General features: G+C 44.4%; 2 protein-coding genes across 5 annotated transcripts in view; one reads left to right on the top strand and one right to left on the bottom strand.

Annotated features, from left to right (window-relative positions):
• The first annotated feature begins 1,473 nt into the window (after positions 1 to 1,473).
• Positions 1,474 to 25,825, top strand: LOC311018598 (ankyrin repeat and BTB/POZ domain-containing protein 2-like). Of its 4 annotated transcripts, XR_014597737.1 has the most exons (19): positions 1,474 to 2,472; positions 8,270 to 8,419; positions 9,022 to 9,229; positions 10,748 to 10,900; positions 10,989 to 11,154; positions 11,354 to 11,443; positions 11,536 to 11,637; positions 12,161 to 12,257; positions 15,246 to 15,381; positions 15,954 to 16,198; positions 16,970 to 17,148; positions 17,314 to 17,419; positions 17,496 to 17,598; positions 17,731 to 17,803; positions 17,879 to 17,947; positions 18,024 to 18,137; positions 18,789 to 19,060; positions 24,673 to 24,754; positions 25,634 to 25,825. XR_014597737.1 is itself a non-coding variant. In XM_084017631.1 (18 exons), the coding sequence occupies exons 1-17, from the start codon at positions 1,599 to 1,601 to the stop codon at positions 19,038 to 19,040; spliced, it is 3,114 nt and encodes a 1,037-aa protein (XP_083873757.1). In that variant the 5' UTR covers positions 1,474 to 1,598; the 3' UTR covers positions 19,041 to 19,060; positions 24,673 to 25,825. The 4 variants fall into 4 exon arrangements, 3 of the variants coding, with proteins under 3 accessions (XP_083873757.1, XP_083873756.1, XP_083873755.1); XM_084017631.1 differs by having other exon boundaries at positions 18,792 to 19,060; positions 24,673 to 25,825; XM_084017630.1 differs by lacking the exon at positions 24,673 to 24,754.
• The window catches only part of LOC311015365 (serine/threonine-protein kinase BRSK2-like), a 74,957-nt gene continuing 67,976 nt past the window's right edge, over positions 20,882 to 27,862 (bottom strand). Inside the window, exon 12 of the mRNA XM_084012534.1 lies at positions 20,882 to 23,404. Coding sequence (XP_083868660.1) covers positions 23,172 to 23,404 — 233 coding nt within the window. The 3' untranslated portion in view covers positions 20,882 to 23,171. The remainder of the gene's footprint in view (positions 23,405 to 27,862) is intronic.

Raw genomic sequence — 27,862 nt, 5'->3', positions numbered from 1 at the left:
ATTACCATTATGTATTATCATAATAATTCACCTTTATTAGCCTATGTATCATATAGTAGTATACTGTCCTACTCTAAAAGAGAGAATGAGGACTTTTACTTGTGGTGGAATATTTTTACTAAAAGTTGCCGGGTTTGACCGGACATCGGTTTGAAACTGACGAACCAGACACGTGACCGGAAGTGGAGGCTCATCAGACAGTCCGCCATTTTCATTTTTTTTATGCAAATGTGACTCGCGTGCCCGCCCCCTGCGTGAGAAGGGTTGGATATGCTGTCAGCGCTGTGACGTTGGCACAGGGTTGGCACGGGTGCTGGAAATCCTTGAAAACACTTTTTAGTGTGGCGTATTCAAGGTTTGAAAAGTGCTTGGCTTAAGAATAAAGGTCTTGAAATGTGTGTTGTATGTGATGACATCTATGATATAACAGAGAAAAGAAGATCTCCATATTTGAGGGACTGAAAACAGCATTCCTTTATGAAAAATGACTTTTGCTGATGAACAGATGATGAAAATAGTTGGTGATTATATTTCTGTGGATCACCCATCTCTCTTTGTGTAATTGTGTAGGGAAAGAAGGTTTGAGATGAGCAACACATTCATTTGAATATAGTTTTATGTATTTTTCCAGATCAGTTTGTGATGTTAAAATAGCAGCTATTTGGTGAGTATTATTATATTGAGTAGAAACAATATTTCACTGCTCTCACATTTATTGACTAGCTGGAAAAACAGTTATTGAATGTAGTTATGATAACAGTGGTGAAATGTAACTAAGTACTTGAAGTACTTGAGTATTTCTACATCTCAGGTAAACTTACTTTTACTACATCTATCTGACAGTTTGCTGAATTAAAACAAAAATATAACTAATGACAATGTATTATAGATTTAACATCTTTATAACAACCTGCAACTTTAAAGCGATGAACACATTGAAACAATAATATTGCATAATGAGTACTTTTACTTTTGGTTCTCTGAAGTACATTTTTATGAAAACGTGTTTGTACTTTTACATGTAACCTAGTATTTTACACTCGTATTTATCCTTAAGTAGAGATCTGAGTACTTCCTTCACACTGTATGTCATTGTTCTTTGATGAACGAGACCATGAGAGGTAAGCAATAAAAAACCATTGGTTTTGTTTTGAAAGTCATAAACGGAAGTGGCCACAGGGAGGCGCTGTGGGCGCGCCGTAACAGACTCGACTGTGTTGTTGCTTGGTTGGTTGGTCACCATATTACATTTACACAGAAACATTAAAGTTTAAACATTAAATAACTAATAACCCCCCACACACACACACACACACACACACGTTTACCGGTTGTACTCCAATCCGTTTGACGCGCACCCACCTTCGGTTACGAGCTTTCCAACGGTACCGGTCTGTACGACCTTTGGTTTCACCAGGAGCCCACCACCAGACCGACCCCCCCCCCCCCCCCCCCCCCCCCCCCCCCCCGTCCCACCCACACGCCCCCCTTCGTGTTTTGGTGAGTTGTGGTGGAGGTCTGTTCTGGGACTCCTTGATGGGGGACCTCTGGTCTGGTCTCCACTGCGCGTGTAGAAGTGAGCCCCTCTAGTCTCCATCATGCCCAGCAGTGTTTTGGTGGAAACCCTGGAGGACCTGAGCCTGGATCCGGGCTATGTGACCGCGGACCCCTGCCCGTCCCTCAGCCTGTCCTCCGGCAGGTCGAGAGGGTCGCAGCCGCACACGAGCACTCCTCCGCGGGGCGTCTGGTGGCAGCGCGCCGGCTCTCCGTGCAGCGGGAACGGCAGCTGGGACACGGTGAGCACGCTGCCGGAGGACGCGGCGGACCTCCTGGTCAGGTGCCCCCGCCTGCCAGACGTGGAGGAGTACCCGTGGACCGAGCGGGAGCTGCGGGAAGTCGTGCGTCGAGTCGCCGGTTCGGACGCGTCGTTCACCGGAGAGGCCGTCCGCGGGTTGTCCACGCTGCTCCGGAGGGCTCTGGTGCGGATCTCCCGGGAGGCGCAGCGGCTCAGTCAGCTCCACGGGTGGTGCACGCGCCTGGAGGTGCGGAGCGCGGCGAGGCTGGTGCTGAGCTGGGGTCTGGCCGATAAGTGCGTCTCCTCCGCGGTGAAGGCCGTGTCCGTCCACTGCATGAGCTCCGGGGACTCCGCGCGTCAGCGGGGCAAGTCGGCGCGCTGCGGGCTCACGCTCTCCGTGGGCCGCTTCTTCAGGTGGATGGTGGAGACGCGCGTGTCGGTGCGCGTGCACGAGTACGCCGCCGTCTGTCTGACCGCCTGCGTGGAGAGTTTGGCCGAGGAGGTGGTCGGACGCGCGCTGCGCGCTGCGAGGCTGCGCCCGGAGGAGGAGCGCGGCGGCGGGGTCGCCCTTGGCCCGGTGACCGCGGAGCTGCTGGAAGGAGCCGTGGACACCGACGCGGAGCTGTTCGGGCTGCTGCAGGTCTACCTGCACCTGATATGTGGCAAGAACGCCGGGGGTGAGTTCAAGTTTCTCTTTACCTCCACAAACATCAATAAAGTTCGTGGTTAAAATATGAAATGACTATTATGTCTGTTTATATCTGAAGCTGTCAGATAAATGTAGTGCAGTAAAAAGTAGAAACTAGTATAAAACTATGTGAATAAATGTGCTTTACGTCCCACCACTGTATTTAACAACTCCAGTCAATACATGTGAGTAATATTCAGACAACTTTAAAACCGGAAGTTGTTCATGTGATAAATAAACAGACGTTTAACAAGTTGAGAGTTATGAGACTTATGAGGTTCTGTGTTGATGCTTTTTATGGACAGGAAACGTATTGACATTTAAAAGGACACGTGTTAATAACTCAACATATGGGCGGTTGTTTACAGAGTAAAAGTAGTGAATCCGGATCAGGTCACGTGAGGACTCAGACCTCCGTTGTGGACCATGAATGTTTTCATTGGTGAACATGTGAGATTTCTCCCCGAAGTGTGGAAATGTCATCTGGAAGTTTGCATTTTCACAAATCAAATCAAGCCGACGTCATAACTTGGAACATATTGCATTTGTTAGTCATTTAATATGTAATAACGTAGCCTCTACAACCCCAGCTGTCGTTCCACCAGTGTTCCTGTGACCCCGGTGTTAAAGCTGCAGGAGATAAGAAGAATAGATCAGTTCCTGAAGTTTAAGGAGTCTAGCCTCCTGGATGGGAACCCCGACTCAGACAGGAAACAGGAAGTGGAAGACGGTCTCTGATAACGTTGATGGGATATTTATTGGGGTTTTCTATCTTTCATTGAACGTTAAGATTTCAGTCGATGTTAATCCGAGTACGTGATGTGCGTCCACAAAGGTCACTTCCTGCACTGGTTGCCAAGATGCCGAGGTCGAAGGTTCAATGGGTGACGTCACCATGACGACCAGCACCATGACGACCAGCACTTCTTATACACAGGGCTGTGAAACTATGAATTATCACCTATTCAGTGAAAGAGGAGCTGTGTGGCGGCGAGCAGACGGCTGCCGAGCAACGCAACTCCTCATCCAGTTATTATTATTATTAACAACTTGTCCTGTTCATTAGCAGGAGAACAACCTGGGTTAGATTACACAGCGTGGAATTCTTCTAACCGCCTCGTTAACGCTCTTAACGAGGTGTCGGCCATCTTGTTCGGGCTCAGTTTGTTTGAGGTGATGGAGGCGAGGCCGGTTAAAACAAGTAAAAGCAACTTAGGTTGTTGCTGTGTTTTAAAGGAACACTGCAACAGTGTGTGAAATGTGTTTGCTTGTAGCACTTTCAGGCCAATTTAAATCTCATAGACATTTTTAAAATGCAATCTAAAAATGTTTGAATCCAACACAGAGGAAAAGTGCTCCGGAAACACCGGGTAAATGGACCCTGATAGTTTGGTCAATATATATATATATATATATATATATATATATATATATATATATACGCATGCTTGCTCTCGTGGGATCCGGGCCTCGAGCCCCTCTCCTACGGGAGCGAACAGGAAGAAGCGGGTGCAGTGAATGAGTGCATGTTGTTAGCCTCTGACCCACGCCGGCGACACAAAGGAGCTCTCATTCCCGCTCAGGGCCGCGGGGTCACGAGGGTCGCCTCCCCAAAACAAATCCCCGCCGTCAAAACACACTCAGGAAGCGGCGGCGCTCGCTCGTTGTTCCAGCAGCCAGACTGCTCTTCATCCACCTGATGACGAGAGTGAATCCCAGCAGTGAAGTGTGAGGAAAACACAGCTGGTCATGTGATCATCGTCACGTCTGCATTATCACGTTCAATCCTTCCGTCGACTTTCTCCGACCTTTAGTCTGCTCTATGAGGACCTTTAGTCTGCTCTACGAGGACCTTTAGTCTGCTCTATGAGGACCTTTAGTCTGCTCTATGAGGACCTTTAGTCTGCTCTACGAGGAGCTTTAGTCTGCTCTATGAGGACCTTTAGTCTGCTCTATGAGGAGCTTTAGTCTGCTCTACGAGGACCTTTAGTCTGCTCTATGAGGACCTTTAGTCTGCTCTACGAGGACCTTTAGTCTGCTCTATGAGGACCTTTAGTCTGCTCTATGAGGAGCTTTAGTCTGCTCTACGAGGACCTTTAGTCTGCTCTATGAGGACCTTTAGTCTGCTCTACGAGGACCTTTAGTCTGCTCTACGAGGACCTTTAGTCTGCTCTACGAGGACCTTTAGTCTGCTCTATGAGGACCTTTAGTCTGCTCTATGAGGACCTTTAGTCTGCTCTACGTGGTGCTTTAGTCTGCTCTACGAGGACCTTTAGTCTGCTCTACGAGGACCTTTAGTCTGCTCTATGAGGACCTTTAGTCTGCTCTATGAGGACCTTTAGTCTGCTCTATGAGGAGCTTTAGTCTGCTCTACGAGGACCTTTAGTCTGCTCTACGAGGAGCTTTAGTCTGCTCTACGAGGAGCTTTAGTCTGCTCTATGAGGAGCTTTAGTCTGCTCTATGAGGACCTTTAGTCTGCTCTACGAGGACCTTTAGTCTGCTCTATGAGGAGCTTTAGTCTGCTCTACGAGGAGCTTTAGTCTGCTCTATGAGGACCTTTAGTCTGCTCTATGAGGAGCTTTAGTCTGCTCTACGAGGACCTTTAGTCTGCTCTATGAGGACCTTTAGTCTGCTCTATGAGGACCTTTAGTCTGCTCTATGAGGACCTTTAGTCTGCTCTATGAGGACCTTTAGTCTGCTCTATGAGGACCTTTAGTCTGCTCTACGAGGAGCTTTAGTCTGCTCTACGAGGACCTTTAGTCTGCTCTATGAGGAGCTTTAGTCTGCTCTACGAGGACCTTTAGTCTGCTCTACGAGGACCTTTAGTCTGCTCTATGAGGACCTTTAGTCTGCTCTATGAGGACCTTTAGTCTGCTCTACGTGGTGCTTTAGTCTGCTCTACGAGGACCTTTAGTCTGCTCTACGAGGAGCTTTAGTCTGCTCTATGAGGACCTTTAGTCTGCTCTATGAGGAGCTTTAGTCTGCTCTATGAGGACCTTTAGTCTGCTCTACGAGGAGCTTTAGTCTGCTCTATGAGGACCTTTAGTCTGCTCTACGAGGAGCTTTAGTCTGCTCTACGAGGACCTTTAGTCTGCTCTACGAGGAGCTTTAGTCTGCTCTATGAGGACCTTTAGTCTGCTCTACGAGGAGCTTTAGTCTGCTCTACGAGGAGCTTTAGTCTGCTCTATGAGGAGCTTTAGTCTGCTCTATGAGGAGCTTTAGTCTGCTCTACGAGGACCTTTAGTCTGCTCTACGAGGACCTTTAGTCTGCTCTATGAGGACCTTTAGTCTGCTCTATGAGGACCTTTAGTCTGCTCTACGAGGACCTTTAGTCTGCTCTACGAGGACCTTTAGTCTGCTCTATGAGGAGCTTTAGTCTGCTCTACGAGGACCTTTAGTCTGCTCTACGAGGACCTTTAGTCTGCTCTATGAGGACCTTTAGTCTGCTCTATGAGGACCTTTAGTCTGCTCTATGAGGACCTTTAGTCTGCTCTATGAGGAGCTTTAGTCTGCTCTACGAGGAGCTTTAGTCTGCTCTACGAGGACCTTTAGTCTGCTCTATGAGGAGCTTTAGTCTGCTCTATGAGGACCTTTAGTCTGCTCTATGAGGAGCTTTAGTCTGCTCTACGAGGACCTTTAGTCTGCTCTACGAGGACCTTTAGTCTGCTCTATGAGGACCTTTAGTCTGCTCTACGAGGACCTTTAGTCTGCTCTACGAGGACCTTTAGTCTGCTCTACGAGGTGTGAACATGTCGCAAGGATGGGATTTCTTATGATTAAGGCTATAAAGGAAGGACACCATGGTCACATGACTTCACCGCCACAAAGATAAAGGCGGACCGGTGATCTAGTGATGGCGTTAAGTCGTCTCATTTAGCCACTTGTTACTCCACTTGAGGAGGAGGAGGAGGAGGAGGAGGAGGGGAGGGAGAGGAGGAGGAGGAGGAGGAGGAGGAGAGGAGGAGGGAGAGGAGGAGGAGGGTGAGGAAGAGGAGGGAGAGGAGGAGGGAGAGGAGGAGGAGGGAGAGGAGGAGGGGAGGAGGAGGAGGAGGATGGAGAGGAGGAGGAGGGAGAGGAGGGGAGGAGGAGGAGGGAGAGGAGGAGGAGGAAGAGGAGAGGAGGAGGAGGAGGGGAGGAGGAGGAGGGAGAGGAGGAGGAGGAGGAGGAGGGAGAGGAGGAGGAGGAGGAGGAAGAGGAGGAGGAGGAGGAGGAGGGAGAGGAGGAGGGGAGGAGGAGGAGGAGGAGGAGGGAGAGGAGGAGGAGGAGGAGGAGGAGGAGGAGGAGGAGGGGAGGAGGAGGAGGGAGAGGAGGGGAGGAGGAGGAGGGAGAGGAGGAGGAGGAGGAGGAAGAGGAGGAGGTGGAGGAGGAGGGAGAGGAGGAGGAGGGAGAGGAGGGGAGGAGGAGGAGGGAGAGGAGGAGGAGGAGGAGGAGGAGGTGGAGGAGGAGGGAGAGGAGGGGAGGAGGAGGAGGACAGCTGGTGAAAGTGTGTGATAGTGAGTCTGGTTCCAGACAGCAGAGTAATCCAACACTCGTCCTAATGTTGGCCTTCAGGCCGAACTGGAAAACAGGAGGAACGAGTGTTGGAGGCCTGGAAACAGAGTCTCTCTCGTGGGACGGACTCGGACAAGTCTGGGTCTCTGTGGTGGTTTTGGTCTCTTATAGGACTCTGCCTGCTCTGCTGGACTCGACTTTAGCCAGGTGGTCCTGACCTCCATCACACACACACACACACACACACACACACACACCTTGGCCCCTCTGTGGTTCTGTTGTCCAACCAAACACTTGCAGCTTTATACCAGGCAGCAGAAAAGAGCTGTTGTTTTCAGGCTCTGTGACTGTGCCTCTGTTTTCATCTGGGACACACACACACACACACACACACACACACACACACAGACACACACACACACACACACACACACACACACACACACACACACACACACACACACAGACACACACACACACACACACACACACACACACACACACACACACACACACACACACACACTCTCTCTGAGATGCGGTTGCAGGTTTCTGTTTTCATTCAGCCACACGTACACGAGGAGCGAGGGAAATGACTTAATGGCTCCTGATTCTGCGAGCGGGGGCGGTGTGGACCCGGGAGGGGGTTCAGGACTACACAGGTAGGGGATCAGAAAACAGGGATTTGTGCTTTGTCCACTGCAGACTGGTCTCCTGTTGTGTCCCCATGAATAGACGCCTGTCCACTCTCTGCTGTCTGTAAACACAGCAGCAGCAGTGAGTGCTGATTATCCTCCCACAGAGCGGCGGTGTGTTTCCAGCTCCCGTCATCAGTCTGTTCTAGCGCTGATCGCTGCTGGGCTCAACACCGTTTGCCTTCACCTCGTCCTGCAGGTGCCGGGTTGAGGTCTGGGCTCGCTGCAGGTCAAGTTCTCACACAGCAAACTGGATCTGGATCCGAGGCTCACGTAGGATTAGTAAGACCCACCAGAGGCCCAACGACACAATGTTATCACTCTTCTTGGGTGTTGGTCCTTCCAGCTTCGGTTATCAAGGTCAACTTTACAGCTAAGTGTTAAAGTAAAGTCCTCTTAGAATGATCTGGTCATCAAACAGTAAAGATGCAGCTTCTTCTGATTCCAGAGGCCTAAACATAAACAACCAGCACACTACTAAATATTTTGGCAAATGAAATATCATATCGCCCCATGCCTGCGTCGGCCCTCCACACTGACAGACCGGCGTGGCCAGAATAACAGGAGAGCATCAGTAAACACGATGTGGTTGTGTTTCAGGCGAGCTGTCGCTGCCGGCCCACGGCGGCCCGTACACGGAGGTTCCCGAGGACGCCACGGAGAGCAGGGAGGACGCCTACATGCAGCTGGAGCTGCAGGCGCTGGAACAGGCTCTGCTCGCCACCAGCGTGGGCAGCATCGCCGAGCTCAGTGAGTGTGTGTGTTTGTTTAAGCTGCGACCGGCGTCGGACTCCTGGGACACGTCGTTAAGATGCCCCCCCCCCCGCTGACATAACAACGTGGCTTGTGTCCAGAAACAAGGGCACCTTCACACCCTGCAGGCCACCGTAGCTCGTTACTCCACGCCTGCAGAGGAACCAGCAGGCTCAGTCCCGACACTGTTCCTGGTTCTGGACCTTCAGACCACATGCTCACGTTTCACACCACAATGTTCTTCCAGCTTCGCTCCCTCGATGTGACATTTACAAAAATGACCGAGTGAATGCAGCAATTTGAATTAATAAAACACACAAAAAGTAGAAATGAAGGAGCTGCACGCTGGAAGGCTGGAGCGCATCATCGTTAAATTAATTCATATTAATACCACAATCGAAACTTGTTTATTGGACAGTCTGTATTCTACAAGGTTCTTAATTTGCACATTCAGCTGAATTAAATGTCTTTGTTTAGGTAAAGGCAGGTGTGTTCTCGTTCATACGTAAGACTTTCTAATGTCAAATAGTATTTTTGATGCTGTCATACTAAAATTCTCCGATGCACACGTGGTCATGGTGCTTCCTGTCGCCCTGCAGGTGATCTGGTGTCCCGGGCGATGCACCACATGCAGCGTCTACGCGGCTCCGGCCCTCCCATCAGCCCCGCCCGCTCAGCCAATCAGCCGACGGTATCCTGGGCCGCCGACGCCCTCCGAACGCTCTACTACTTCCTGTCCAGCCCGCAGATGGAGTCACTGGAGAATCCCAACCTGGAGCCTCCGATGATGTCACTGAGCAGAGAGAGGTGTGTGTGTGTGTATATATATATATGTGTGTGTGTGTGTGTGTGTGTGTGTGTGTGTGTATGTGTGTGTGTGTGTGTGTATATATATATGTGTGTGTGTGTGTGTGTGTGTGTGTGTGTGTATATATGTGTGTGTGTGTGTGTATATGTGTGTGTGTGTGTGTATATATATATGTGTGTGTGTGTGTGTGTGTGTATATATATGTGTGTGTGTGTGTGTGTGTGTGTGTGTGTGTGTGTGTATATATATGTGTGTGTGTGTGTGTGTGTGTATATACACTCAACAAAAATATAAACGCAACACTTTTGTTTTTGCTCCCATTTTTCATGAGATGGACTTAAAGATCTAAAATTCATTCCAGATACACAATATTACCATTTCTCTCAAACATTGTTCACAAATCTGTCTAAATGTGTGATAGTGAGCACTTCTGCTTTGCTGAGAAAATCCATCCCACCTCACAGGTGTGCCACATCAAGATGCTGATCTGACATCATGATTAGTGCACAGGTGTGCCTTAGACTGCCCACAATAAAAGGCCACCCTGAAATGTGCATTTTTTTTGCTTTATTGGGGGTCTGGGGACTCAGAACCAGTCAGTATCTGGTGTGACCACCATTTGCCTCATGCAGTGCAACACATCTTCTTCGCATAGAGTTTATCAGATTGTCAATTGTGGCCTGTGGAATGTTGGTCCACTCCTCTTCAATGGCTGTGCGAAGTTGCTGGATATTAGTGGGAACTGGTACACGCTGTCGTATACGCCGGTCAAGCACATCCCAAACATGCTCAATGGGTGACATGTCCGGTGAGTATGCTGGCCATGCAAGAACTGGGACATTTTCAGCTTCCAAGAATTGTGTACAGATCCTTGCAACATGGGGCCGTGCATTATCTTGCTGAAACATGAGGTGATGTTCATGGATGTATGGCACAACAATGGGCCTCAGGATCTCATCACGGTATCTCTGTGCATTCAAAATGCACCTGTGTTCTTCGTCCGAGAAATGAACATTCAATGCACGAGCAACAGATCTGGTTGACATTCCTGCTGTCAGCATGCCAATTGCACGCTCCCTCAATGCTTGTGGCATCTGTGGCATTTTGCTGTGAGACAAAACTGCACATTTCAGAGTGGCCTTTTATTGTGGGCAGTATAAGGCACACCTGTGCACTAATCATGATGTCAGATCAGCATCTTGATGTGGCACACCTGTGAGGTGGGATGGATTATCTCAGCAAAGCAGAAGTGCTCACTATCACACATTTAGACAGATTTGTGAACAATGTTTGAGAGAAATGGTAATATTGTGTATCTGGAATGAATTTTAGATCTTTAAGTCCATCTCATGAAAAATGGGAGCAAAAACAAAAGTGTTGCGTTTATATTTTTGTTGAGTGTATATGTGTGTGTGTGTGTGTGTGTGTGTGTATATATATGTGTGTATATATGTGTGTGTGTGTATATATATATGTGTGTGTGTGTTTGCTGACAGTATCTCATACCCTTGGTCCAGCCCGTTCCTGCTCCCCCCCCCCCTCATGGAGTGGATCCGGGTGGCCGTGGTGCACGCCGAGCATCGCTGCAGCTTATTGGTGGACAGCGATGATGTCAGACAGACGGCCCGGCAGCTCCTCCCGGGTCTGGACTGTGAGCCCAGACAGCTGAAGTAAGAACAGGACTCTGGAGCCGTGAACAAGGTTCTTCGGGGACCGACAGAGAGCGAGGATGAATGTTTGCGTCTGGTTCCCCTGCAGGTCAGAGGGCCGGTTCCAGTCCTTCAAAGGTCTGCGTGCGGAAGCGGCTTCGGCCAGGCTGCAGCTGGATCTGGGCTTCAGGATGCTGTCGTGTGGCCGAGCGGATCTGGTCCACGAGGCCACGAAGCTTCTGGGAGCTGAGGGGGTGAACGCCGTGGACGACCAGGTGATGATAGTGGGCTGGTTGGAGACGAGGAATCCATCGCTGTGCAATGCATGCTGGGTAGATTGCTCTCCACTGTCTGCAAGGCCCACGGCATGATGGGAAACGGCCATCTGTCACGGTTTGGCTCTTCCTTGTGACAACAAACAGCAGGTTTAGTCGTGTTAAAGTCTTCCCTCCGCTGTCTTCGGTGTCGCTGCAGGGAATGTCTCCGCTGATGTTCGCCTCGGCAGCAGGAGACGAAGCTCTGGTCCAGACTCTCACAGAGGCCGGAGCAGACCTGGACCAGCAGGTAGCGGGTCACCTGCAGCTCCGCCCACCTCACAGCTGGTTGGTGTTTTAGGACTGAAGGTGTGTGTGTGTGTGTGTGTGTGTGTGGTTCAGGTCCCAGGCTGCTCCGCCAGACACCCGTCGGTCCATCCCGCCAGTCGCCACTGGGTGGCGCTGACGTTCGCTGTGCTTCACGGTCACCTGTCTGTGGCTCAGGTGAGTCTGAGTTAAACTGATCACAATGATGTAAATACACAAAGGTAAAGGTTACATGAATGTAGTTAAACATGCAAACGTTTAGTATTTAAACAGAAATGAGAGTCGCAGGCTGACCGACACTCGTTGTTCTACTGAAAGTACTTGTGACCAAAAGGTTTAACTTGTATTTGTAATATTATTAGTTTCCATGACGAGAATACAATTTCACCACTAGATGGGAGTAGTTCCTTCCTACACACTGTCTCTTTAAAGTGAAAAAGAATTGTCAGATGTTATCGGTGAAGGTGTGCTGTTAACATTTCTTTAATGTGGTACATAAAGGAAAATAAAAAGTATTCCAAAACGGCCAAATAGAGTGCGACCCCTCAGGTTAGACCTGCTGGTGTGAATGCTGCAGAGTGGAATGAGGAGATCAATAGAGACGACAGACCCTCTGAGTACGGGGTGGTGTTCTCAGTAGGATGGTGATGCTCCTCTTTAAAACGAAGGCAGCAGCTCGGTAACAGCTTCCTGCCCACAGCTGCTGTTGGAGGCCGGGGCCGACGTGGAGGGAGGAGCCCTGCTGGACGCCCAGGAGAGCTCCGCCGAGACGCCGCTGCAGCTCGCTGCTGCTGCAGGTACCTTCAGATCACATGACGAGCCAGCCCCTTGTCCCCAGACCTGGTCCCACACTAGACCTGAACACAGCCATCACAGTCTGTTTGGAAACCAACGGACCAGACCCAGACCACAAAGAGAGTCTGTTAGAGAGTCCACACCGGACCGAAAATCTGCGTCTTTGAGAGAGTCGGCGTCCGTGACATGAGTCTTCTTGGTGTGGTCGCTCGAGTCGGCCACGGCGGCGTTCATTTCAGCCGATTCAAATGTATAATCCGCCATTCGAGTCGGTCATTCTTTTACCATTCTGATTGGTGGAGGCTAGCAGCTTGACTAGCGAATCAGTGAAGCCCGGAAGTGACGATGGTAAACATACCAGATAACCAGTGGAATCCACGGCTTCACCCACTTAGTGCACCTAATAACTGTTCTCTTTCTTTTTCGCTTACGACTGTCTTCTTCCAGAATAAGTGCGAGAGCTGACAAGGCCAGTGTCTCCGTATCGACATCATCCATCATTTTAGATTTTTCCGTTCAGAGAGTAATCACAACTACAGTCTACAACCTCACTCTGCTGACAACAGTGACTGGTGAGGACAGCGTGCTCTGTGTTATGGTCTAGAGAGGACCGCCTACTTCCGGTTTTCGTGTTTTTTGGCCCACAATACAGATTAGCGCCGCCTGTTGTTTTGGAGACATTACATCTCGCGCAAGCGCAGAACGTATGGCGTCGGCTGTAATTCCGTAGGTGTGAACCGCCCATGTCATTGTTCGAGTCGGCCATATTAAGTAGCCAGGCTTCATTTACCGACGCGAGTCGGGCAGTTCTTCCGGTGTGGACTCGCCTTAAGATTCTCTATTAGAGAGTCTGTTAGAGAGTCTATTAGATTCTCTATTAGATAGTCTATTAGATTCTCTATTAGAGAGTCTGTTAGAGAGTCTGTTAGAGAGTCTATTAGATTCTCTATTAGAGAGTCTGTTAGAGAGTCTGTTAGAGAGTCTGTTAGATTCTCTATTAGATAGTCTATTAGAGAGTCTATTAGATTCTCTATTAGAGAGTCTGTTAGAGAGTCTGTTAGAGAGTCTGTTAGAGAGTCTATTAGATTCTCTATTAGATAGTCTATTAGAGAGTCTATTAGATTCTCTATTAGAGAGTATGTTAGAGAGTCTATTAGATTCTCTGTTAGAGAGTCTGTTAGAGAGTCTATTAGATTCTCTATTAGATAGTCTATTAGATTCTCTATTAGAGAGTCTGTTAGAGAGTCTGTTAGAGAGTCTATTAGAGAGTCTGTTAGATTCTCTATTAGAGAGTCTGTTAGAGAGTCTATTAGATAGTCTATTAGATTCTCTATTAGAGAGTCTGTTAGAGAGTCTGTTAGAGAGTCTGTTAGAGAGTCTATTAGAGAGTCTGTTAGATTCTCTATTAGAGAGTCTGTTAGATTCTCTGTTAGAGAGTCTATTAGATTCTCTGTTAGAGAGTCTGTTAGAGAGTCTATTAGATTCTCTATTAGATAGTCTATTAGATTCTCTATTAGAGAGTCTGTTAGAGAGTCTGTTAGAGAGTCTATTAGAGAGTCTGTTAGAGAGTCTGTTAGAGAGTCTGTTAGAGAGTCTGTTAGATTCTCTATTAGAGAGTCTATTAGAGAGTCTATTAGAGAGTCTATTAGATTCTCTATTAGAGAGTCTGTTAGAGAGTCTATTAGATTCTCTATTAGAGAGTCTGTTAGAGAGTCTGTTAGAGAGTCTGTTAGAGAGTCTGTTAGATTCTCTATTAGAGAGTCTATTAGAGAGTCTATTAGAGAGTCTATTAGAGAGTCTGTTAGATTCTCTATTAGAGAGTCTATTAGAGAGTCTATTAGATTCTCTATTAGAGAGTCTATTAGATTCTCTGTTAGAGAGTCTGTTAGAGAGTCTGTTAGATTCTCTGTTAGAGAGTCTGTTAGAGAGTTTATTAGATTCTCTATTAGAGAGTCTATTAGAGAGTCTGTTAGAGAGTCTGTTAGATTCTCTATTAGAGAGTCTGTTAGAGAGTCTATTAGAGAGTCTGTTAGAGAGTCTATTAGAGAGTCTATTAGAGAGTCTATTAGAGAGTCTGTTAGAGAGTCTATTAGAGAGTCTGTTAGATTCTCTATTAGAGAGTCTGTTAGATTCTCTGTTAGAGAGTCTATTAGATTCTCTGTTAGAGAGTCTGTTAGAGAGTCTATTAGATTCTCTATTAGATAGTCTATTAGATTCTCTATTAGAGAGTCTGTTAGAGAGTCTGTTAGAGAGTCTATTAGAGAGTCTGTTAGAGAGTCTGTTAGAGAGTCTGTTAGAGAGTCTGTTAGATTCTCTATTAGAGAGTCTATTAGAGAGTCTATTAGAGAGTCTATTAGAGAGTCTATTAGATTCTCTATTAGAGAGTCTGTTAGAGAGTCTATTAGATTCTCTATTAGAGAGTCTGTTAGAGAGTCTGTTAGAGAGTCTGTTAGAGAGTCTGTTAGATTCTCTATTAGAGAGTCTATTAGAGAGTCTGTTAGATTCTCTATTAGAGAGTCTATTAGAGAGTCTGTTAGATTCTCTATTAGAGAGTCTATTAGAGAGTCTATTAGATTCTCTATTAGAGAGTCTATTAGATTCTCTGTTAGAGAGTCTGTTAGAGAGTCTGTTAGATTCTCTATTAGAGAGTCTATTAGAGAGTCTGTTAGATTCTCTATTAGAGAGTCTATTAGAGAGTCTATTAGATTCTCTATTAGAGAGTCTATTAGATTCTCTGTTAGAGAGTCTGTTAGAGAGTCTGTTAGATTCTCTGTTAGAGAGTCTGTTAGAGAGTCTATTAGATTCTCTATTAGAGAGTCTATTAGAGAGTCTGTTAGAGAGTCTGTTAGATTCTCTATTAGAGAGTCTATTAGAGAGTCTGTTAGAGAGTCTATTAGAGAGTCTGTTAGATTCTCTGTTAGAGAGTCTGTTAGAGAGTCTATTAGATTCTCTATTAGAGAGTCTGTTAGAGAGTCTATTCTTCTCTCCAGGTCACTACGAGATGGTGAGCTTGCTGCTCAACCACGGAGCGGACCCTCTGCTCAGAGTGCATCATGGGAATTCACTCACATCGCCGCTGTACGAGGACATGAACTGCTTCAGCTACGCCGCGGCACACGGACACCGGTGAGACATTCGTCCAGACAGAAATACATGAATGAAGTTCTTAAGCTCTGTGCGTTCACGCTTTATGTTAGTGATGATAATACCATGGAGATCTTCAGTCTTATGAATCCTGATCAATAGTCATTGTGTTTATTACTATTTCAATGTTCTGGGAGATGAATGTTATTTGTAACATGGCTTTATGGAAATGGTGTAAAACGCCCAGTAAGTATTCAACATGTAGACCAAAACACTGAGATCTGAGTGTTTCCTTTAAAATACAACATTCATGACACCATTTATGTGTATTTTCATCAACTTGATAGTGAAAGAGAAAGGAGTAGACATTCAGTTGTATCCTCGTCGATGGGATCTTGATTTTAATGGTGATAAGACTCTGGATGTAGTTTCTATTTTCTCCTGAAAGGTAATATAGTTTAGTTTAGGAACAGTGGATTCTCACCTTTCAAATGACAGGAGATGCATGTCAGCCTGATGTTTGAGGAGCGACTCCTGATTAATGTTGGGTTTATTATTTACCCGGCGATGGTGCTCGATGAAGACACAACGCATCTCTCATCTTCTTCCTCCAGAAACATCCTGAGGAGGCTGCTGCTTCAGCCCCAGCACAGGAAGGAGGACATCCTGTCCCTGGAGGAGATCCTGGCTGAAGGAGTGGAGGAGGACCAGGAGGACCAGGAGGCCAAGGAAGCAGCTCCTGATTCCCCGTGCCCCGCTCCCAGGCTGTGCAAAGCCAGGATGAAAGCCCTGCAGCAGGCGGCCTACTACAGCGCAGAGCACGGCTACCTGGACGTTACCATGGAGATCAGGGAGATGGGTGAGCTCACCTGGATGAAGATGATGTCATCTGTTTAAACCTGATATAAGTGCAGTTAGTCATCAATGGGATTTGTTTATCAGGGGACCAGCACACACACTTGAACTTGTTTTCAATCTTTATTGGAAAAAACTCATTTAAATAAACTGCTGACATGTTATCACCACAATAATACAGAGACATTTAAATTCATTTCAATAAATATAAGCAATAAAAGTCAACTTGAATCATTTTAAACTGTTCTAATACATTTGTTAAATTCACTCTAATAATCTTATTTCATATTTATAATATTTAAAACTGATCATATTTAATCAGTTAGTTTACAACTAATGACTTTAGTGTTGTGTTTATCATCATTTAAAATGTATCATGACATTTTTAGTCCAAAAAGTAACACAAATTATACAACAAATACATATACAATACGTTAAATGTTAAATGTATCTGTTAAAGATTCTGCTTCGTCAAATATAGATTTGTTGTGGCTTTAATCTGATTGGTAATAAATAACGTGTTAATAGCCCTCTGCATATAAAATGTGAGTAATATTCCTTCTTTCTCTGAAATTATTACAGAAAAAATTCCAACTTGTTGCTTTAAAGGAGTAAACTTCCAGTTTTCTTGCTTGATTGTAAGTTTTAGCGCGGCTTGTATGGAAATGCTCTGACCGGCGGATGTTTCGGTGGGTGATGCTGCCGTGTGTCTCCGAGCCGTTTCTGCTTCTTTCACATCCAAGTCTGTGTTGTCCCGTTGCTGCTGCTGGTTCAGGTCTTCCCTGGAGGCTCCACGTCTGGCTGGAGTCTCTGCACCGAGCCCGGCAGCTGGGCCGGGACACGGTGGTGGTCTCCCTCCTCACAGAGTTCCCCTCCATCAGACCGGAGGACTACAGCGCCGAGCTCCTCGCCGCCGGCGTGCCGCTCATGTTCAGCATGCTGGGGAGCAGCAAGGTAGAGTCCAACGCCGCCGCGGCAGTTCAGTCATCAAAAGAAGTTATTTAAGTACATCAAAGTCTGAGTGTGGTCTATCAGAGGAGTTTGATCGTGGTCTCACTAGCATGGTAAAGCTGGTGGTCTTGGTGGTGGTCTTCAGTCTGGTTTTGGTCTCCTCTGCAGGACTACGTGACGACCAAGCGGCTGGCGTCCTCGTTGTCTCACTGCTACGGCCGCTGTCCCGTCCCTGCCGTCCCCCCCATGGACGTCAGCGTGTCCACACAGCTCGGTACTCACTGTTGCCATGCCAACATGCCAACATCCCAACCCGCGCACTCTGAACAAACGCTCCTCTCCGTCCTCAGATATCCACTTCCTGAACAACCGGGAGATGTCCGACGTGACCTTCATGGTGGAAGGGCGTCCGTTCTTCGCTCACCGCGTCCTGCTGATGTCGGCGTCTGAAAGGTCCGTTTGCTTTCTACGACCACGCTGCTTTAGTCTTCAACATCTCCCTGAGATCTGGTCCCGGTCAAGTTCTCCACCAGACAAGTACTTTCTGTCTGTAGAAGGATCTGATGTGTGCTTCCTTCCCATCAGGTTTCGACGGATGCTCTGCGACTCCCCCGACAACATCATCCACGTCAGTCACATGACCTACGGCACCTTCCAGGTAGGACGCTAACGGGCGCTCCTTTGACGAGCAGCGTGGCTGAGGGCTGACAACGCTGTGTTTTTGTCTCTCCAGATGTTGATGAAGTCTCTGTACTGTGGAGGAACGGAGGGACTGACCGTCTCTCACTCCGACGCCATGAAGGTAAAATCACTCACCTGTGACCTGCTGCAGTCAGCCATGATCGCTGGCATTCATTGTGTTTTCCTTTTTTTTGTAGCTGCTGCCATTGGCCACCTTCTTCCAGCTCCGAGGTCTGCAGAGGTGCTGCGAGATGAAGCTGTCAGGAGGTCTGAGTCTGGACAACGCCGTGGACATCTACCGGACCGCCAAGGTACCAAGTTTTCTAGCAGGACCTGGACTGGTCTACCACAGCTGGAGGAACCAGAATCAAGTATAGATCTGTGATTTAATATCAATAACCAGATGAAAAGGATGCTGAAATAACTCCATCATGATGGTGATCAGTAAAAAGTGCTGAGTCATGCTTTGTTAGGTCTGTCTGCAAGACCACAAGATAACTGCTGTTAAAACGCTGGTTTTCTGAATGGAGTCTGGTTGATGGTGCTAGGCTACGCTAACATTGTAGCTGCTCCATCAACACTCCATATAAGGTCATCTAGACATAAATACAGCAGAGACCTTGTTGTTTGGACCACAGACAGTCTCTGGTTCCTCCACATAGTCTGGTCTGGTCTCTGGACTAATGTGGTCTACTATCTAGACCTCTGGGGGACCACAGACAGTCTCTGGTTGCTCCACATAGTCTGGTCTGGTCTCTGGACTAATGTGGTCTACTATCTAGACCTCTGGGGGACCACAGACAGTCTCTGGTTCCTCCACATAGTCTGGTCTGGTCTCTGGACTAATGTGAGCTACTATCTAGACCTCTGGGGACCACAGACAGTCTCTGGTTCCTCCACATAGTCTGGTCTGGTCTCTGGACTCGTAGCAATAAAACCTTTGTGGTGTGTTTTGTCTGCAGCAGCACGGCGGAGCTGAACTCTGCAGGTTCTGTGAAGGATTCTTCCTGCAGAACTTGGACCGGCTCCTGGACCAGGAGGACTTCCACCGCCTGCTGCTGGGCAGCGTCGGGCAGCAGCTGGGCAGCGTCGGCCAGCAGCTGCTCTGTCCAGATGTGGGCGACCAGGACCAGGATCCAGCCCTTCTCCTGGAGGTCATGGAGGCCACGTTGATCCACAGACTTCAGACCCTCCAGCCGGCGTGTCGAGGGTAGAGAAGGCCGCCGCTATGCCGGTGGGTGTTCGGGATCAGCAGTACTGATTTTTATTGTAGCGTTAGAGAAGACTCATATTTATTTATCTAGAACATTTCAGCAATCAATGATAGAGACAATCAATTACAGGCAACTCTGATGATGGATTATAAGTTATTCATCAAGATTCATCAGCTTTTTCTTCACTTCCTGTCGTAAATCAAATATGTTTTCAGTTTCTTTGGCTGTCGGTCGACAAATTCAGCAGCGAGAAGAGCTGTGATGACATACATGAGAAAATATTACTTAATTTGTCAATACTATCTGTTTTTTATAACGGCGTATCAGGGCCACTGTAGAAAAAAAAACAGCCGAGAGAGGGGGCAATATTCAGGATAAAAAAAGTTGCACATTAATTTCATACGTCCTTACCTCAGGTTTGTACATCAGGCTCAGTAACGTTAAATGTGTTTATGCAGATGTGACTTCTTAGTCTGAACATGTGGAAACGGAGTCTTTGCTCCGGACTCGAACGTGAACAACAAACCTCGTACAACTAGTATTCTAGTTGGCTAGGTAGCTAGTTAGATAGTAAGCTAGTATTCTAGTTGGCAAGTTAGCTAGTTAGATAGTAAGCTAGTATTCTAGTTGGCTAGGTAGCTAGTTAGATAGGCATCTAGTAAGCTAGGTAGCTAGTTATATAGGTATTTAGTAAGCTGGGTAGTTAGGTAGCTAGGTATATGGGTATCTAGTAAGCTAGGTAGTTAGGTAGCTAGTTAGATAGGTATCTAGTAAGCTAGATAGTAGGCTAGTTAGATATGTATCTAGCTAACTAGGTAGTAGGTAGCTAGTTAGATAGTTAGCTAGTATTCTAGTTGGCTAGGTAGCTAGTTAGATTTTAAGCTAGTATTCTAGTTGGCAAGTTAGCTAGTAAGCTAGTATTCTAGTTGGCTAGGTAGCTAGTTAGCTAGTAAGTTAGTATTCTAGTTGGCTAGGTAGCTAGTTATATAGGTATCTAGTAAGCTAGGTAGTTAGGTAGCTAGTTAGATAGGTATCTAGTAAGCTAGGTAGTAGGTAGCTAGTTAGATAGGTATCTAGTTAACTAGGTAGTAGGTAGCTAGTTAGATAGTAAGCTAGTGTTCTAGTTGGCTAGGTAGCTAGTTAGATAGTAAACTAGTATTCTAGTTGGCAAGTTAGCTAGTTAGATAGTAAGCTAGTATTCTAGTTGGCTAGGTAGCTAGTTATATAGGTATTTAGTAAGCTAGGTAGTTAGGTAGCTAGGTATATAGGTATCGAGAAAGGTAGGTAGCTAGTCAGATAGGTATCTGGTAAGCTAGGTAGTTAGGTAGCTAGTTAGGTAACTAGTAAGTTAGGTAACTAGTTATATCGGTATCTAGTAAGATAGGTAGTTTGCAAGGTTCTAGTAAGCAAGGTAGCTAGGTAATTAGGTAGCTAGTTAGATAGGTATCTAGTAAGCTAGGTAGTAGGTAGCTAGTTAGATAGGTATCTAGTAAGCTAGGTTGCTATGTAGCTAGTTAGATAGGTATCTAGTAAGTTAGGTAACTAGTTATATAGGTATCTAGTAAGATAGGTAGTTAGCAAGGTTCTAGTAAGCAAGGTAGCTATGTAGCTTCACGTCTCCGGAGCGTCGGAGGGACACTTAGACCCTCATTAACAACAAGTATTAAAGAATGGTGGGATTACCAAGCTAGCTAACTAGCCAGCTGTCCACGATTAAGCTACATCTGCTAGCTCTCTGCTTGTTTATGTTTACATGGCGTGTCGTCTGCATGTAGATCTCTGTAACATATGTACATATATTTATGAACAAACCAAAGAAACAAGCAGACTGCGTCCAGCTCCAAAGTCAACAGGTTTATTTCCTTTAGCACTGAAGTTGTTCACAGTAACATCACAAGGGAATACAGGCCAGTGGTTTTCCTGCTCAGTCGTAGTCCGTAGAGTCTGTGTGCTCTGGATTCCCCCGTAGAAAAAGAGGAAAGCCAACAATGGAAGGTATTGCTTTTAATTTTTCTCTCTGACAAACCCGGCGATCGCCAGAGAGCTCCCTCTTTGAGAGAACGAGTAAGGAGATGCATTGCACGGTTACCGTGTTCACACACAGTAATCAGAAAGAAGAGGAGGAGGAGGAGGACGGCGAAAACAAACAATTATAAAAGAAGCAAACGTAAAAACGTAAACAACATAAATACATAAATAAGTGTGGAGAGAAAAAAAGAACGGGAGAACAATTCCAACGGCGACATGCAAAGAAAAGACGAATGCTGAACATGCAAACAAGCGTAGGAGGTCAAAGGTCAAAGCTATGAGTCGGAATCCCCATGGTTTTTAAATAAGCTTAAACTCGGCTTATTTACAGGACGAGTGTTTGGTGAGATCGGGGGTTCCTCTCAAAGAGGCTACGTCTACATTCTTAAATTACGGTAAATTATTTTCCAAAACGTATATTACAGGTTCAGGAAAAAAAAAACGCTCACAAACCTTTTAGAGATATTGTAGCGATCGTTAACGATAACTTAAACGCGACAAAAATATCCTTAAGTAATTTGACGTTAAGAAACATTCTCTACATCGTTGTATAAATAACCAGGAATAAATAAATTAATTAACAAAAATGACAAAATACAGTAAAGTACAAAAATATACACAGCAGTTCAATATCGTAAAAAAATTATAATAAATAAAAAAATTGCGCTGACATTTTTCGTAACTGAACCCAGAATCTGACTTGCTTGTCAAAAGTGCAAAAAAAAGGGGAAACATTTTCGTGGATGAGGCCGGATCACACCAGTTAGTGCGAGATAATCGCTAACGCGCTAGCTAGCTGGAATATGTCAGCGTTAAAGATTATTTTATTATTGTTTTAATTCCTCAGACACTTTGGACCATTTTAATCCCTAAAAGTGTTATTGAAGCGGTTATGTTAGCCGACATGATATTACCAATATTTGTACCGTCTAGTGCTGTACCGAATGTTTTTACATTTGAAGCTTGCAGTGAGGTTTGCGAACAAACGCACATTTTATGATGTCATCACCCGAAAAGGTGACTCATGGTGTTAAATGAGTTTCGTCTTTGTTTGAGTCAAACAGTGTAAATGTAGTTTTTGAAAGACTAAATGGCAACAAATTTGGACTGAAGCGGAACATTGTTAGATTTAAAAGAAAAATTAAAAAGTAATTATTTTAATTATTTCAACTATTTTTTTTTACTTTCATTTTGTTGGAATTTAATTCTGTAAATAGTATAATATGAATTAATTTAAAGAACTTTGAAGCTTCCAAGTATTCGGTGCAGCTCTAGCACCATCGACTCTGTTGGAGGGCGGTTTCTACGACGACGTTAAATGAAGGTTTATTTCCGAACATCTCAGCGAGTTTAAACGTTCTCCGGGTTCTGGTGTGACCGGCCCCGACAGGAATACAAAACAAACATGGCAAACGCAACTCTAAAAACGTAATGTCACGACTACTCTGTACATACGGAACAGTATTTCATCTGTACAACAGAACCTATCATTCATTTATGTACCCCCCCCCATCATACTTCTATGGCCGAGTCTTCAACCCACCGGAGCTCAGGAATCCTGCCGTTCACAAAGAAAGACGACGTTAAACAGAAATACAATCCAGCCAGCGTTGCGTCGTCATCCCAGGAGTGTTTTATGTACATGAATCAGGAACAAACTTCACTGTCTTAAGGCTTTTTTCTTTGTACAACTCCTCTGTTTGGTTCGTGGGCGAAGGTGACTACTGATGCGGTCGAGGGGGGGGGGGGGGGTCTGTCCTTCAGTCTTCAGTCTGGGTGGCGGCAGGCCGCGAGCGGGCCGCCGGTCTCGAACAGCCGCCACGTTAATAGTTATTATGGATGACCCCTGGTGGCAGAGACAAGTCATCACACATCACTGAGGCGGACACAAGGAAGGGACGACAAAGCTACATCTGCTACTTCGTTGTAAAATACTGATTCAAACTGAAATAGCCATTCCATTATACAGTAGAAAAGTTAGAGGCAAAAAGTAGATTTGTTTTTATTCTGTTTTACTGCGAAGCTAAAGGGCTGAAGTCAGCGGGTCACATGACCGCTTTAATGACCTGATCACTCCTCTAGTCATGCACAGCTACCGCTCCTTTAAGGTTGTTCCTGCGTCCTGGTGCTGGCCGCCGTCTTTGTTTTGTCTTTGCCGGGGGGGGCGGGGCTTTTAGAGTCAGTGGGCGGGGACTGGCTGGGCTTGCTGCCGGGGGCATGCTTGGCGGGGGAGCTAGGCGTGGCGGGGGCGTGGCCAGGGGAGTGGGACGCTTGGAGGTTCTTCTCGTCTGAAAAAAGCTGTTTAATTACGTCAAAGAAGTTACTCAACGGGCTGCCTACACAGACGGGAAGAAAAGAAAACACACAGAGAGAGAGAACAGACAACAGATGAGCAATGGGTCAACGTGAGGAGAGGAGGAGGACGAGGAGGAGGTGATGGAGGGATGAGAGGAGGAGTGGAGCTGGAGGAAAGGAGACTCTGGAGGTTGGAGGGCCGGAGGAGGGGAAACAGGCGAGGTCCGCCGTTAGCTTTCTAACAGCACAGGGTTGGTACGGTGCTGGAAATCCTTGAAAACACTTGAATTTTAGTGTGGTGTTTTCAAGGTTTGAAAAGTGCTTGGATGTAGACTAAAGGTCTATAAATGTGTGTTGTATGTGATGACATCTATGATAGAACAGAGAGAAGAAGATCTCCATATCTGAGGGACTGAAAACAGCATTTTCTGACATTTCTTTATGAAAAATGACTTTTGATGATGAACAGATGATGAAAATAGTTGGTGATTATATTTCTGTGGATCTGTTAGTGGAATTAGTTTTCCTTTCATTTGTGGTCCTTCTGTAAAAAGCTGTCTCCAAACATCATGTTGGTTGTTTAGAGGACAATAACATCTCATTTAATGTGATGAACAAGTGACATAATAAGTAGACTGAATACTGACCATTGGATTGATACAAATATGGAGTTTACCACAGCTGGAAGGGGCTGGAAAAGCATGGAAATGCACCTGGAAATGCTTGGAAAGTGCTTGAATGTGACTTTGGGAGAGGTGGAGGAACCCTGTGTTTATAGTGGAGGTCAATGTTGGCTTCAGAGTCTCAGTTTCCTCTGCTGGACTGGAGATCTAATGGGAGCTCTGGAAGGCGGTTCAGAAGAAGACTTGAAACTAGAGATTGAGACCATAAACTCATGTTTACAATGTTTACTGAGATAATACATCAAGAGAGAAGTAGGACCATTTTCTCATAGACTTCTATACAACCAGAGAGGAGTCGCCCCCTGGTGGCCACAGGACTGTTTCCTCTGCACAGACGTCTTCCAAAGCTCCCATTAGATCTCCATCACATCAACATCCATCACAACAACATCCAACATCCATCTGTTAACACAGCTTTCTTTGGTGAGTGCTTTTAAATAACAATTCAAACATGCAACAGTGCAGCTCACAACAAGTTAATACACAACCACGTGTCAGTGCCGAGGTTAGTCCAACTGGTGGTGAAACATCTCACCAGTAACACATCACACTTGTCATCACTTACCATTACAACCCTTCACCAACACAGTGACGGGCATTTCTGATAGGCTCTTTTTTTGTTGCAGTGATTTTTAAATATGGAGAGTTGATGAGGAGGGCGGGAACAAACCCGGGATCAAGCACATCACCATGCAGAGTGTCACTCAGGTCGGTTAGAGGCCACACACACACACACACACACACACACACACACACCTTAGTGAGTCATCTCGTCTCCCAGCTGAGCTCTTAAAGACAAAGTCTCCCAATCCTAAAACGGTGTTTTGTGAGGTCACAATGACCTTTGACCAGTTTATTCTCGTTGGTGCTGATATTTGAAGAAATGTAGCTGGTAGAAAGTAGAATAGCATATAGATAGTATAGCATGTCGAAAAAAGTAATATTTCAGTATGTCCAACTAGTGAAATCACTTCATAGTTGTGTCCTATTATGGGATGTCTACAAAACTGTTGTGATGAGCATGCATTTTTGAGTTATGTCCAAACAAGTATTTTTTTATGTCATAGTATCACAGAAATGTCAAGGTATCATATCTAGTTGTGATGACCCCGCCTGTCCAGCAGGGGTCAGTGTTGCTTGTCATCCAGCTGATGAGCCTGATGTGGCTCCAGTAGGTCTTAGAAGTAAAAGTCATAGTAAAGTATGTTGAAAAAGTCTAATACTATACTGTAACCTTGTTCAGACTTTTTTATGACAATTTTTGACATACTATGACTTTTTTCATGACTTTCTTGCAACATACTATACTTTAACTTTTAGAAAATAAATGTCCACTCATTGTTTAATGTCGAAAACAGTCAGAGTTGATGTGTTGTGATCCACGATTTTTGCGGTTGTGCTGTTTTTCGTTCCCTCTTTCTTTCTCTTCATTTCCCCTCTACCTGCTTTCTCTCTGGTGGGCGTGGCTACCTCCTCTCCTGTCTGTCACGAGACGCACCTGCAACTCAACACCTCATCTATGTCAGCATTATACTCCGGTTCCTGCAGGCACTTACTATACATCATCTGTTCTCCGTTCACCTCCAGATCCTGCCTGCCTACCACCCACCAACCCGCCAGCCTGTCACTCATTGGTCTCTACCACATTCCTGGAATCCCCGTTCATCCCAGAACCCACTGACATCCAGAAAACCCATACCGTCCTTGTTTCACCACAATAAATCACTGATTCTGCATTTGGGTCTCGCTTGTTAAATTATAACAGCATGTTGAATAAAGTCTGAATATGGTATGTCAAAAAAGGTCATGAATAAATTTCATAGTATAAATATAGAAAAATGTCACATTTTAGTTTGTCGAACAAAGACATAAAAAAGTAAAAAAAATCATAGAATAGTATGTTGAAAAAAGTCTTGGTATGGCATTTTGAAAAAAAGTAATGAAAAAAGTAATTTTATCTTGTCGGAAAAAAAGTCATGAAAAAAGTAATATTTTAGTTTGTCGAAAAAAGTAATGGAAAAAGTAATATTTTAGTATGTTTAAAAAGTAATGAAAAAAGTCATATTGTAGTATGTCCAAAAAAAGTCATGAAAAAAGTAAAACTATAGCATTTTGAAAAAAAGACTATAGTCATATTTTAGTACGTTGAAAAAAAGTCATGAAAAAGTCATATTTTAGAATGTTGAAAAAAGTCAGATTTTAGAATGTCGAAAAGTCATGAAAAAAATAATTTGATCTTGTTGAAAAAAAAGTCATGGAAAAAGTAATACTTTAGAATGGTGAAAAAAAGTCATGAAAAGTCATTTTAGAATGTTGAAAAAAGTCAGATTTTAGTTTGTCGAAAAAAAGTCATGAAAAAAGTCAATTTTGGAATGTTGAAAAAAAGTCATGAAAAAAGTCAATTTTAGTTTGTCGAAAAAAAGTCATGAAAAAAGTCAATTTTAGTTTGTCGAAAAAAAGTAATGAAAAAAGTCAGATTTTAGAATGTTGAAAAAAGTCATGAAAAAAGTCAGATTTTAGTTTGTCGAAAAAAAGTCATGAAAAAATGAGATTTTAGAATGTTGAAAAAAGTCATGAAAAAAGTCAGATTTTAGTTTTGTCAAAAAGAGTCATGAAAAAAGTCAGATTTTAGAATGTTGAAAAAAGTAATGAAAAAAGTCAATTTTAGTTTGTCGAAAAAAAGTCATGAAAAAAGTCAATTTTAGTTTGTCGAAAAAAAGTAATGAAAAAAGTCAGATTTTAGAATGTTGAAAAAAGTCATGAAAAAAGTCAGATTTTAGTTTGTCGAAAAAAAGTCATGAAAAAATGAGATTTTAGAATGTTGAAAAAAGTCATGAAAAAAGTCAGATTTTAGTTTGTCAAAAAGAGTCATGAAAAAAGTCAGATTTTAGAATGTTGAAAAAAGTAATGAAAAAAGTCAATTTTAGTTTGTTGAAAAAAAGTCATGAAAAAAAGTCAATTTTAGTTTGTCGAAAAAAAGTCATGAAAAAAGTCAGATTTTAGAATGTTGAAAAAAGTCATGAAAAAAGTCAGATTTTAGTTTGTCAAAAAGAGTCATGAAAAAAAGTCAGATTTTAGAATGTTGAAAAAAGTAATGAAAAAAGTCAGATTTTAGTTTGCCGAAAAAAAGTCATGAAAAAAATCAGATTTTAGTTTGCCGAAAAAAAGTCATGAAAAAAGTCAGATTTTAGTTTGTAGAGAAAAAGTATTGAAAGAAGATTTTAGTAAGTTGAAAAAAAGTCTTGAAAAATCAGACTTTAGTAAGTTGAAAAAAGTCATGAAAAAATCTGATTTTAGAATGTTGAAAAAAAGTTGTGAAAAAAGTAAAATTTTTGTAAGTTGAAAAAAAGTTGTGAAAAAAGTAAGATTTTAAAATGTCAGATTTTAGTTTGTCGAAAAAAAGTCATGAAAAAAGTCAGATTTTAGAATGTTGAAAAAAAGTCATGAAAAAAGTCAGATTTTAGTTTGTCGAGGGAAAGTATTGAAAGAAGTAAGATTTTAGTAAGTTGAAAAAAGTCTTGAAAAATCAGATTTTAGTAAGTTGAAAAAAGTCATGAAAAAAAGTCAGATTTTAGTTAGTCGAAAAAAAGTCATGAAAAAAGTCAGATTTTAGTTTGTCGAAAAAAAGTCATGAAAAAAGTCAGATTTTAGAATGTTGAAAAAAGTCATGAAAAAAGTCAGATTTTAGTAAGTTGAAAAAAGTCATGAAAAAGTCAGATTTAAGAATGTCAAAAAAAGTTGTGAAAAAAGTTAGATTTAGTTTGTCGAAAAAAAGTCATGAAAAAAGTCAGATTTTAGTTTGTCGAGAAAAAGTAT

Source organism: Eutrigla gurnardus (genome assembly GCF_963514095.1).
Source record: "Eutrigla gurnardus genome assembly, chromosome: 1".
NCBI classification, from domain to species: domain Eukaryota; kingdom Metazoa; phylum Chordata; class Actinopteri; order Perciformes; family Triglidae; genus Eutrigla; species Eutrigla gurnardus.
Note: the sequence above shows the minus strand (reverse complement) of the source record. Positions and strands in the feature narration are given on the sequence as shown.